Source organism: Aquila chrysaetos, chromosome 2 (genome assembly GCF_900496995.4).
Source record: "Aquila chrysaetos chrysaetos chromosome 2, bAquChr1.4, whole genome shotgun sequence".
NCBI lineage: Eukaryota > Metazoa > Chordata > Aves > Accipitriformes > Accipitridae > Aquila > Aquila chrysaetos.
In genome coordinates, this window is record NC_044005.1 from 25,948,471 (window position 1) to 25,961,499 (window position 13,029).

At 41.7% G+C, this 13,029-nt stretch overlaps 1 protein-coding gene across 11 annotated transcripts; it reads right to left on the reverse strand.

The window, feature by feature from the left end:
- Positions 1 to 426: 426 nt before the first annotated feature.
- CIPC (CLOCK interacting pacemaker) lies at positions 427 to 12,740 on the reverse strand. Of its 11 annotated transcripts, none has more exons than XM_030037717.2 (5): positions 12,609 to 12,740; positions 11,094 to 11,184; positions 9,458 to 9,632; positions 8,387 to 8,556; positions 427 to 4,883 (listed from the first exon to the last, which is right to left on the reverse strand). In XM_030037717.2, exons 3-5 carry the CDS (start codon positions 9,522 to 9,524, stop codon positions 4,008 to 4,010), a joined length of 1,113 nt encoding a protein of 370 aa, XP_029893577.1. In that variant the 5' UTR covers positions 9,525 to 9,632; positions 11,094 to 11,184; positions 12,609 to 12,740; the 3' UTR covers positions 427 to 4,007. The 11 variants fall into 11 exon arrangements, with proteins under 11 accessions (XP_029893577.1, XP_040985280.1, XP_040985272.1 ...); XM_041129346.1 differs by having other exon boundaries at positions 9,458 to 10,044; positions 12,609 to 12,703; XM_041129338.1 differs by having other exon boundaries at positions 9,458 to 10,125; positions 12,609 to 12,703.
- Positions 12,741 to 13,029: the final 289 nt, after the last annotated feature.

Here is a 13,029-nt window from a genome sequence, read left to right on the forward strand (position 1 = left end):
AGTAGCCAAGATCCTTAGTTCACCCTTTAGAACTTCTGCATACCCGGCTGACAGGATTAAGATGCAGTGTAGGAGTTCACCCTGCACAGACGGTGAGCATAATGTACAGTCATCACATAGAGATAACAGTACAGAGATGGAAAAATCCTTCCAGGTTGTTCATGACAGATCTATGGCAATGGTCACCCACGACAATATATTTTTAGAGTTCTGCACAGCCCACTTTTACTCATGCTCCTCCCAGAGACCCTTTAATTCATACATTCTGTTAAAGCTCACATGACACTCTTCAGAGAGATACATCATAGTATCACTTTTGGATCTGCACTTTCCCACATGGGCAACACGCTGTTGTGGAGCTGTATGTCATGCATGCTTTGGAACCAAAGACTTTGCAGTTTAACAGCATTAAAATAACCCACAACCTTTTTAAGTATATACTTTATTTCATTCATATTTCACAGTCTGTTTCTGTAAAGTTTTAGCAAAAAGTTCGTGTTCTATAACAGAGTTCTTAGGCTACTGTATTCAGAGCTGGCAACTGACTTCAAAAGTACAGAAAATGTTTACATTCCAACTAGAGCAGTAGAATTTCAAAAATACATAGTGAAAGTAATCAAAAATACCAACATTTATTAAAACTTAATAGAAAAACAGCAGTCTGTCCAACACATCAAGCCACCCCACCTGCTAGCTGTCAGCAGCAACTGAAGCCCCAGCAGGCCATCTGATTTGACTTTTTAGATTGGGACAGCTGTCTTCAGCTAACTTGTTAATACAAAGTCTTGCTGCTTCAAAGGTGAAAAAAATCTGGAAGTTCATTGCTTACAGGTTTCCAATCAGAGAGGCTAATGTTTCTGCTCAAATCTACTGGACCACTTCCAGATTCTGCCCAGAATCAGGACCTAATCTGGTCCTGATGTAGTCAAATAGTTTTCTCAACACAGTTCCAAGCTAACCTATTTCATTAAATTGCAGCCAAGAAAGGAAAGCCCTTATTGTTTAAAGGTTTATCTGGGCTTCCAGGAATAAAGGCAGCTAAGAGAAACTTAACAGAATGGTACTTGATGACATGTCTATCACTAGGGGCCTTCAACATCTTTTTTTTTATAGATGTTGCATCAAGATTTGCAGTTATCTAGGGATATGGTTCCTAAGGGGCCCCAGATTTACATATAATAGTTCCAGAGTGGATTTTTCTAGTTACGCTATTTAAGTCTGGACTGATGCCCAGTAGGAGATTTCTAACCAGCTGCTGGACTTTTATTCACAGATTTATTGAATATGTATTTATACAAATTATACCAGCTGAAAGGCCCATCAGCTATAAGCACACCCACTTCAGCCCACCCTCAGTGCTGCCAGGGGAAAAGATACATGCGGTACTGTGTGGAGTACGAGAGATTTCTATCAGCTAGAGTATCCCTAAGTCAGAGGGTATTACCCTGCAAGGCCAATTTTTCCTTCCTTTTACTCTATCAGAGCAGTGGAAATAAGATGGAGAAGAGGTCACTGGTAGACTTAACTTTTTCTTGTCTCAAACAGCTAGGATGGGACTTTTTTCTTTCTGACTTCCTTGAATCTCTAGGTAGCCTGAGTCCATCATCTTGTTTTCTAGGACAATTAACTTCCTAAAAATATATATATTCTGAACTTCAAATTCTCCTCTCTATTTGATGGGTAGAAAAAGAATTTTAGGAAAAGTAGGAAAGATGTCCTGTGCATTTTCTCACACCTCACCCCTAGGCCTATTACAGGTCAATGGATCAATGGATCTGCCTCCTACTGACTCCTCTCCTTCCTGTAAGGAGCTCAGAAGAAACAAGCTTATCTTTTGGGATTCTTTCACAAATGGCCTAAGGTACCATCGCATCTATCCTGCCAAATGTCATTCAGTGCAGATATTACAACTGATTTCAAAAGAGCTAGATCAGACATGTCCTACATTATTACACTGTACTATGCTGCCTTCCTGCCTTCTGGGTTTGCTGGCTGAGTTTCCATACTGCTGTGCTGCCAGTTATGAGACATCCTAGTATGCACAATTACAGCAGGCATATTTAAAAAAAATACATGACAGAACTCAAGACTATGAACACTTTTCGTTTAATCAATTCCCATGTACTGCACTAGTCTTCAGCAGGTGGGCAGGATACCATGAAAGGCATGGCTACTAGTTTGCCACAGCTTCACTAGGGCGAATCCTGCCACAAAATTTCTCTCTAAGCCTATGGCTAGTACAAATATGACTCACATTTCTCCTGTTTGTGAGGCTTGTACGGCATTTCTTTTCATCAGTGTAAAAAGGGGGAAACCCCTTACAAGAAAGAAGCCCCTTACAATTTCTCTAGTGCACATATTTGAGGAAGACTACAAAAGCACTCTCTACAGCATTCTGCAATATTCATTCCCAAAGGCATCAGAAAATGGAAAGGTCTAGTCACAAATTAGCAAGACATACACTCTACTTTCAAGTTTCTTTTTTTAAGAATCTGAAACAGATGATACAAGTGATAAAAGCACCAAAATACCCAGTCACCTAGACTGCACAATTTTGTGAAAACACTGTCACTCAGAAAGGAGCATACCATAAACAATCCAGATTCCTTAATGTTCTTAGACAGAGCCATTCTTAGTTCTCCACACAGACTGTCTCGAAAAAAACCCCTTCAGATTTGGAGGGAGTGACATGGTTAAGTGTCTAAAAAAACTGAAATGAAATAAGCGTCTGTAGAACAGCTTTTGTAACACGACTACTGTGGTTCTCTACTAGTAAGGCCTAATATCTTATGCACACAGTGGTGTTAGTTATATCTCAAGGCAAGCAGGCTAAGAATGATATAAATTTAATGTGGAGGAAAAAAATTTGTTTGTTGGGGTTTTTTTTTAAGTTCAAACTCAGGTAGATAAATTTTTTAGGGAGATTATCCAAGATGACATCTCTCTCTCTCCTCCCTCCCACCCCCATTTGATTTCTCCAAATAAAAAAAAGAGAGGGAAGAGGGATAGGAGGACTTGTTTCACCACAGGCCATTATGCTCCTTTTCCTTTCACCTCTTTTTTTTTTTTTTTTTTTTTTTTTATACTTAGCAATCTGATTTCACAGGAAAAGAAGGAGTTTAGGCTTGTAAACTAAAGACACACATAACAAATAATATGCAGCTAGTCTTGCCAAATTAATCCTGGTGAGTGAATATCTTCCTTGTACTGTTTTTAAAAAAGTCACTGCAGTCTTTAACAACGTTTAATCTGTTAGCTACCGAGAAAATCCAAAGCCACTTGCCTTGTACGCTTGTTAGCCATTAATAAATATGGCTTTGGAGCAAACACTTCCAATGCAAGCCTTGTGATTTTGATCTGTACAGTTGAGTGAGTGAAAATCAAATGTATACTCATCAAAACACTTAATTTCACTTGGGTCCTAAGACACTCATCACTTTGACCAAAGACTGCAATGAATACAGAATGCTGCTTCAGCACAAGCAGATCTCCACTAATTCAAATGCGTTAAAACCCCAAAGCAAGACTGCTGTAACAATGGACAGCAACAGCCTAAAGATACCATCCCACCAACGTAAGTTTCCTCTCCTCACACCAACTCCCTTCATCTACTTGCAGCTGTTGATGGCCCAATACTGGGGCCTGTTCTGCTGTCCGATTCTCAGGACTATCTGAAGATGGGACTAGGAAGATGCTTGCTTGCAGAATACTGCAAATGACTGTCTTTTCACTGCAAAATGGGAACATGCCAGCAGAGAACATCCAAGCTTCTTGAGTCCAAGGAAACACACTGAGTTAGCATGGAGTTCAAGGTCACACTGAAGTAGTAAGTACCCATTCTGTCAAGACCCCACCATGCTATTCTAGTCCCACAACTGGCTCTGAAGACAAGTTGTTAATGGCACACCACTTCGCAAGTCTTGGACTCAGAAAATGCTCAAGTAAAAGCTTGAGACGGGAAATAGGAGGCACAGAAATAACTTGACCAACAGCTATGTACCTTTTTACTATATGTTGGGATAAGTGGGGTCTTCAAGGTTGCTATCAGCTTTTTCAGATCCTGTTAGAGATGCTTCTAGCTCTGCCCACGACTGTGGAGCATTGTTCTTTATTGCCTCTATGAAAAGCTGTGTTTGGTGCTTCAGCCGGTCTAGCTCGGCCTGAGTCACCTGGTTCTGATGAATGAGCTCCTTGGTTTTTAAAGTGATCTCCAGCAATCCTGACCTGCGTAGCACAACAAGTGTATTCTGAAAGCGTCTGCACTTGCTTTGCTGTTGCAAGAGCAGCTCAGGGGTAGTGCAAATCTCTTCTGGTATCAGTGGGGGACTCCACACTGCAGACTGCATCGTAGTCTGTGCTGCACTCCCGCTCTCATGAGGGGTGCACTTTGTTGCCTGCAGAGTTCCAAAAGGCAAAAGGGGAGTCAAACCCGGCACTTTCTGAGTGTCACTGGAAACACGATGAAAACCAGGAAGAGCTGACAGTTTTCCACTTGTCACTAGAGTTGAAGAATTTTGCTGGCTAGAATCCTGAGGGGTCTTAAAGCTAACTGGTATGTGGGCAAAAGGACTAGTAGGCAACCCTGTGCTCCTCGATACAGAAGTCTCCATCTTGGGTGCTTCTGTGCAGAGTCGTTTATGGCAGTTGGTTTCCTGACGTTCTTCCAGATCAAAGGAGTGATCTCTTTTGCAGGGCTGTGGTGCTATTTTGGGATAAGAATTCAGGATGGGCAGGTAATTAGTGGAGTCACTTCTCTTTTTCCCAACAGGGTGAGGGTTAATGGGAGGTGGGATTGATGGACGAAGAAACACTAGCTGTGGCTGAGCTGGAATCACTTCGAAGGATGGCTGCACAGTCCAAGACTGGAGCTGTGATGAACTTCCCTGAGAAGCACAAATGGGGAAAAAACAGAAGTCTTACAACAACATTGTAGAAGAGGATCAAAAAACCTTAAGTGAAAACAGGTGGACTGCACCATTTCTCCATATTTGATACACACTGTCCAATTAATACATTCTGAAGAGTTGGCCATCAAACTCATCCTTCTCTTTATCTGACAACAGAGCATAGCACTAGAATCAAAGCTGTAATCCATAATCCTTTTACTATGGGACAGTAGATAGATTTAAAAACAATTCAATCTGAATTTATACATGCTTTCCTAAATGAGGATTACAGCGCATGCTTATATTGTACAATGCTTATGTAAAAGTTCAACCGAGACTTGGGGTCAAACAACAAGTGTACAGAAAAGTTGAAAAATAATTAAGCATTGCGGTTATGAGGTATTTTAAAAGAGTCAAAGAAAGACTGCATAGACATTTTAGGAACAATTCAGACTTCCTCTTTGTTTAAAGGCAGCAACTCTAATCTTGTCAATTCTATTCTTATAGCAAGCTTTTGAAATGGTTATTTAAAATAGATGACAGCTGTTCAGTAAGTCTTGCAATCTTAAGTACAATACACACTTTCAATAAATTTAAATCCATGAAATAGAAAAAAAAAATGCTGAGTATCAACCAAGGCAGGGAAAAAAGCCTGTTGTAAGCTCAGAGCAGTTTAACTCCATACCTCTGGTGAAATAGCGCGCACTGATAAACCATAAAAGCATTATATTTCAAGAAAAATACCCAAGTTTCTACTCCCTCCCACAAGCCATATTCTGAAATATAGGGGAATACATAAATTTTTACAAGACACTATCTCTTCCTACTCCAATACATTACTACAGATCTTCATGAGATCTCCTGGCCAAAAAGCACGCCTGCTTTTCTCCAAACGTATCAAATGGCCTAGTAAGAGATACTATTTCTTTCTGAAGCAAAACCTCACTTCTTAGTACATTTAAGTCATCACCACTACAATTATACTAATATACTGTCAGCTGCCTTTCCAGTTCCTCATGACTTGGAATGCTACTGGCAAGCCTGCTGAAGGCACAGTTTTTAGCTAGCAAAAATAAATTTTATTATTTTTGGTACTATACTGAATCATCTGAAATCCATCTCCTTTCCCCCACTTTCATAAGATTTAAACTGGCAAATGCCAACATGTTTTGCTGAAGTCCATTCCTCCAGTAAAGGACTTGAACTTGTCAAAAGTGGTTATTACCCACCGATTAGGACACTGAGACTTGGAGATGAGATTCAATTACATACTCTGACACAGAATTTCTTTGGTTCAGTGGACAAGATGCTTATGGAATAGGGATACAGAACAACTACCTGTAAAAAATAAATATTACTACCTTATCACGGAAAAAAGGACAAACACATTCAAAAGAAAAGTATCTGGAGATGTTAGGAGTGAGGAAGTAAATAAATACCACGGCTATACATACACAGAACAGAACATGCAGCCTTAAGGAGCAAGGTTTTGGGGTCAGTAGTCATTTACTGCACAATTGTACAGTATCTAGCACAGCAGTACCCCAAAATCATGGAGGCCAAAAGAACTGTGGTAACTTTATCTTGTTCTTGTTTTTTCCCCATCTCTGTTACCTACTTTCTTCTCCTTTCCACTCACGTTGCATTCTGCTCTTGTTCTCCTACCCAAAATCTCATTTTTAGTAGAGAAGGACATGTCTATTTTACTAATTCTGCAAAGTGTTGGTTTTTGGTTGGTTTGTTTGGTTTTTTTTAATGAAAGCTAACATCCTGCATGTATCAGTGCCACTTGTCTAAAAAGCCTTCCTACTTATTAAGGACTTTTACAAGACTTACAGAAACCTTGCCACAAGCAGCACTGTGTTTCAGAGAATCCCTGCTTGATTTTTTTTTTTTTTTAGTAACATTATTGTTAGCTGTTTACACTCTGAAATTGGGACAGCAGGTAACCATCACTGCGCAGGATCACAGTGGTTCTAAGACAGAAGGATGATGCTGATTGAAATTGAAACTGGAACAAATAAACAGCAGTAACTGGATGCTGCTTTTTTTCTTTTTTTTTTGGTCCAGCAAGCCCAACTGAGTCCTGCGTTGAAAAGACCATTTTAAAAAGATGACCAGCATGACTATCTGAGGCATAACAGAAAGAGGCAGAGACACTTCATTATTATTCTGACCTAGACTTGTTGCTTTTGTTTATTGCAGTAAACGTTTTTCAATTTAACATTATTCTCTTCAACCATACATAATTAGACTTAGATGTTATGACGCACTGCTCAAGAGAACCGAGTTTGGTAATTTTATCTACCTCCAACTCTTCCTCACCAAATTACCTTTTTGCTACACTACCAGTTTTTTTATAGATATTATATATATATATATATATATATAATTTTTTTTAAAATATATATATACTAGCTACTTCTCCTAACTGTTTCTAACACAACCTGGAGTTTAACATTAGACTAATTTTTGAGCTCTGGGCCAAAGGCTGTCAACCTTTGGTGAAGCTTGCCTACTCACTACTATATAAATACTTTAGCATTTGTTTAGACAGTATTTTGTCCACAAAACTAAAAACATTACTATAAAATAAAACTGTTCGTCAAGACAAAGCACAGTGCTCAGAGATCAGAACAATCTCCCCCACAAATGCATAATCTGCCAAATACAGAAACCCGTATCTGTGTTAGCATTGATACACAGTATTTGAATTTAGTAGGTTTTGCTTGTTGTCATAACAGATTGAGTAGAAAAAGAATCAGAATCTATATTCTTTTTTGCCCTTCTCACTGTATTCTCAGAAGTATTCTAATAAAAAAAAAAGCTGAAGAACTTTTGCTCTGCTCAGAAAACATGAGCAAGTGGCAATACGTTTAACTTGGAGCTCTCAAATCTTCTGTTACAACGTGAAAGTTAGGAGTCTCACAGATGTGCTGGAGGAACACCACATAAGATATTGGAGGACATAAATAGGGAATGTAATTATTGCAATGTGAGCCATCACATGCAATTAAGAGAAACAACTGTTAAACTTCACAGCTAACTTCAGATACAGATTTAATTTTTCCATTTATAACATTCTGGATTAGCGTTTCCCATTGCACATAAAGCACTTCTAGGACCTAAGAACTAGGAAACAAAACCTATCATCCTACTTTACTGTCTTTATTGAATGAAACAGAGAACATCAGCTTTCAAAAGGAAAAACAACCACTTTTTTTTGTTTGATCTTTTGTGCTATCTATTTTGGGGGAGTTCCTTTGAGACAAAGAGGTTTAGTAGATGTAGCAGAGCTTCTCCTTTTCACACTTTTTTTGATCTTAGTGATTCTAGCTGCTCCTCAAAAGAACAGGCTACCACAATAGGACTTTTTGAGTTACCAGTTACTTTCTGGACTGCAACGACTTTGTAAAATCTTTTTGAAAGGAAAAATATTAAAAAAAACAAAAACAATTGAAGAACATGAAACATTTTTCAATATATTATTTCTTCCCTACCTGCTTAACTAACACATTTTTCATTACGACCATAGGAGAAAGCGCAGGAAAGGAGCTGCTTGTGGTCATTGGGCTTTGCCAAGGCCCATCTTCTGCGTTCCAACACAATGCATTCAGCACGTCCTCCGAGTCAGTCTGCTCCATAGCACTCAGGCACTCTGAACTTCCATCTGCCAGATGTAGAATTCAGCTGTTAGCTGTTTCACATGCAGCATGCTTGCTACTATTCTGTTTTCTTTCAACCAAGCCACAAAGAACAATAAAGTTTAGTTCTGGAATATCAATAAAATTAGACCTGCTGTGACAGCTGTCAAATAGCCTTTAATAAAAGGCTTTAAATTTCAGGCCAGTTCTCATGCAGCTATCATCTCCCAAAAAATCTATTACTTTTTGTTCTTTTGTATTTAGTCTCCAAGGGACTGCACACTATCACGAAGACTGCTCTAAAACCTGGTGCAGGAAAGAAGTACGGGCTCCAGCATTGCCACAGCTGTAGTCTGTAATGCAGGCATTTTGTGCCTTGAAATCTTCCATCTACAAACCCAGTAAGACAGGTATCTCTCACAAAAGCATTTTTTTTTTCTTTTCAAGGCCATCTTTGCACAGTTTTGTTGATTATTAAAATGGCACACCATGCCTACATTTTACTGATGTTACAACAATTACTCTCTGGTTTATCAGGCTCTACTGACAATCTGGTCAAATCGTAAGAGACATTAGACTGCATAATCCAACAGTTCATTCATCACTGCAAAGAACAAAAAGTAATTTTGTCTTCCCTAGACTCTGAAGTCTGAGATTCTTCCATTTATTTCTTTATTAGGCACATTTTAAATTCCCTTGCCATTCAAATTCACAGGATGAACTTTAGAGCTACATAAAGCTCCACTCCAAAAAAAGTTTGATGATCGGATGATTGCAGATGCAACCTGTCTTGCATACAAAGGTCCTCCCAGGTAATGAGACACAAACTGTAAAGGGCTAGAGTCAGATTTGTCAAACATCACCAATAAAAGCAAAGTCTGAGCAAGGTAACACACAAAAAAAAGGTAATGCAGTGGTTTTCTAAACCTGAATATCCGGAGTCCTTGTCAGATTCAGTTGCCGCCATGCTGAAGTGATGGTTCAAGCTCTTCATTTCCGTCACTTTGCCCAACAGTTCCCTGAGGGTCTCAATAGATGACTACTTTGTCCCCATGCTTCCATAGTGCTGCAGGCAGCCATTAACACCTTTTCCATTGTGGAACTACAAAAATAGTTAAGAACAAAAAGGGACTTTCTCTGAATCTAAAGAAGTTTCATCAGTATAAGACAACAAAGAAGGCCATGTTTATCCTTACGGAAATCTGGTTATCAAAGGTTTGCTGTATCTGTTAAGCGATCTGTGGAATTCTATTAAATTCCCACCTTCACATTTGCTATGTTTATCACACATTTACGTTAGCAAAGGCTTGCCAATAAAACCACTGTTTATTGCCTGCAAAACTCTCTAACTATGCATGTTTAATAACACATTACAGAGTAGAAAAGATAGGCAACAATTCTTCGCATCAACGGACACACTACTTTGTAGAATCTTCTGGACTAAAGTTTTCCATCTGCCTTAGGCTGATTTCTTAAGTTTCAGGAAAGTTTCCATGATCCAACCTTTCAGTCCCCTGCACCAAGTACAAGAGAACAGTATCATACTAGGCATGGCTGTTGCGTCCTTTAGGGTAGGTTAAAAGATGCCAAAAAACCTAAGGCACAGGAAGGAAGAAATTAATTGAAGCAGAAATATAGTACAGATGATATACTTTTTAAAAAAATTCTTTAGTTTTTACTACTGCTGTGAAAGCCATCAATGAATCAAAGGTATTTCAGAAGTACTGAAGACATGGATGCAGTTGAAGGGGCAGAATTCACCCGTCTCAGCTCCTTTCTTCAGTGGCTGAGCAAGTCAGACTACAGAGTACAGGTCAGCCAATCTTACTGAATTACCTGAGGTAGAATCATTTCATACTTAAGCTTACCAAGTAAAGTACACAGTAGATTCATCTGGAGAGCACAATGCATAACTAATTTCTAACTCTCTTATGAATTCTGTCAGACAAGGTAGTAATTCCTTACTGTATACACAAATCTTGGGAAATAGGAATGTGATTTCTTGATCTGCTAAAAACGTAATGCCCAATTCTACGAAGCTCAGCAATGTGAGTAACCAAGATAAAACAGCAGATACAAAAGTGTGTGGTTGTTTTCTGTAATTAAATTAATTCCCCTCTGAGTCAAGTAGGATAGTTGTGTATCTCTTTTTACGCTGCCAGTGAGCCAACTGGAGACTTTCAGAAAAGAAATAGCTCAAGTCATTCAAAGAATGAAATTTAGATAGAAAACTGATGTATTAGACATGTTTCTCCACCCAAAAAGAGCAAAACAAACTAAAATCTAAAGGCTATTCATAAACAACTTTTTTTTTCAAGATGTAGAAGTTACTCAGGCCATATTTATCTTATGAAAACTTAGCTATCCCAACACAGGTCAGCTATGCTGGGTGAAACCCATACAACACATACAGCTGAACCTGCAAAGCTGTGGTTTTGTTAATACAGTCTGTTTCACTCTCGAGTAAAGTAAGTCATCAGAGAAAAGAAAGTAAAGTAAGCAATCAAAGAACATGCTGGGGCTAAAGAAATCCATACTGCTAAAAGCACAACACATACTATACCTGCAATGCACTCCTAGGGGAGACATGGCCTTAGAAATGCCCTCTTCTTCCCACACCCAGAATGAGAACACTGGAAGGCTGAAACTAAAAGCTATGAAAATCAGAAAAATGTATAGTTACATTATGGCCTCCCATAGTGCATACTTGCCACAACCTTCAGCTGCTTCCTGAGGGTAGGCAGACTCTAGTAAGACAGAGCAAAGTTTCTGCTTCTCTTAAAGAAGGTAGCTGAGAGTTTGGCTAAAAAAAATGACTGGATGAAGTGCAGAAATTATGTCTAATGTTATTTGTAGAAATTACTTTCCTATAAAGCAACCCTTTGAAGTTGCGTCTCATGTTAGAGTTGTATATTTAAATTACAAATACAGGAACTCAGGAGTCTGCATCATAGTCAGGCCAGCAGTCCATTAATGGCAGTACCCAGTGCAAACTACTTCAAATGACATTGCAGCACATTCTGGAATAATCTACCCCGAAGGGCAAGTTTCTTCTTAAGGTCCTGACAACTGGTTGTTAGAATTCTGCTCCAAGATCTCGAGCCTTGGCACCTCCAGTAATGAATTCTGTACTTTAGATAACAGTGTTGAGATGGTAGGGTGACTGTCTACATAACTACAAGAAAAACAGAATAAGGGTCAGCAGAAGAGAACTTCATCAGTAGCTATTTGCGTCATTTTTACTTTCCATCTTCAGTCACACCTGCTGTCCTGCTAACAGGTATGGAGCAAACATAACTACGTAAGAGCTACCGAAATGCTGTCCCTTGAATGGAAGATGAGGTTTAAGTCCTGATCCATGCTTTCATTATTTAGCCCTTTCCAAAACAAGTGTATTTTTTATAAAAGCAATACATATTGGTGCTAACCTCCAAAAAAGCAGAACTAGAAACAGAAGGAGGGCTAGAAATAAGTAAAACAAGAACACACCACCTGCTAGCCTTGCATCAAGGGAAGCTTTGGGAAGGGCTGGCACACCTTCCTCTCTTCCCTTACGGAAAAAACCAAAGGGATAACAACAAAACCGCACGGAAAACAAACAAACCAGAAGCACCGCTCTCCAGACGCAGGCGTGGGATCCCTCCACCCCACCCGCGGGCCAGACACCCCCCCCCGCCCGGCAGGCAGGTGCTCCGCCGCGCACCGGCGGGAAGCACCGGGCGCCAACCCCGACGCGCCGGGCCCTCCCTCCCGCCGCAGCGGCGTGAGCTGACCCCACCCGACCGCCTTCCTGGCGCTTCGCCCAGACGCCGGGCCCGGGCGGCGGGGAGCCCCGGAGCTCTGCCGGCCCGGGCGGGGTGCCCTCGCTGCGGGCCCGGCGTCAGGAGAGGCTCCCGCGCAGGCGGGCCGAGCCACCCGGCTTTCGGGCCCGAGCCGCCGCCCCGGCACCCGGCGAGGCGAGGCGAAGCGAAGCGAGGCGAAGCGAAGCAAGCCCTGGCGACGGCCGGCCGGGAGTCCCCAGGCCCCGCAGCCGCCACCGCTCCCTCACGGCCGCCTCCCCCCGCGCCGGGCCCCTCACCTGGCCGCGGGCCGCCACAGCTCCAACCCCGCCGGGCCGCGCATGCGCGACACCCTACCATGGAGCACGAACCTCCCTCATGGACTAGACCGGCCCAGCCCGGAAGAGGAAAGTTGCCCGCCAGGCTCCCTTCGGCGCACATGCGCACAGCGAAGCTGCCTGCGCCGGCCGGCCGCGCTCCGCGCTTGCTGGGGGCGGGGTGTTTGCAGCGCGCGCGCGGCCGTTTGGGGCCGGCGCGTCTTCTCGGTGCGCGGGGCGGAGGCTCGGCATGGCGTCGTGGTGCCCGGGGCCAGCGCACCTCATGGGGAGCCCAGGCGGGAGGGCAGGGGCCTCTGGGGGACCGCAGGGGCAGGCTCAGTACAGGAGTCCTGACCACAGCCCCCGAGTGCGGTGGGGGTTGGCGTGAGGTGGGAGCGGGCAG

What these genes read in the sequence shown, in the direction of transcription:
- CIPC (XM_030037717.2), bottom strand. Translation starts at nt 9,524, where the DNA reads ATGAAGAGCTTGAACCATCACTTCAGCATGGCGGCAACTGAATCTGAC. An exon ending in CAAGGACTCCGGATATTCAG is followed by an intron (nt 8,557 to 9,457) that starts GTTTAGAAAACC and finishes TACATCTGGCAG; the next exon opens with ATGGAAGTTCAGAGTGCCTG. An exon ending in AAAATGTGTTAGTTAAGCAG is followed by an intron (nt 4,884 to 8,386) that starts GTAGGGAAGAAA and finishes TGTGCTTCTCAG; the next exon opens with GGAAGTTCATCACAGCTCCA.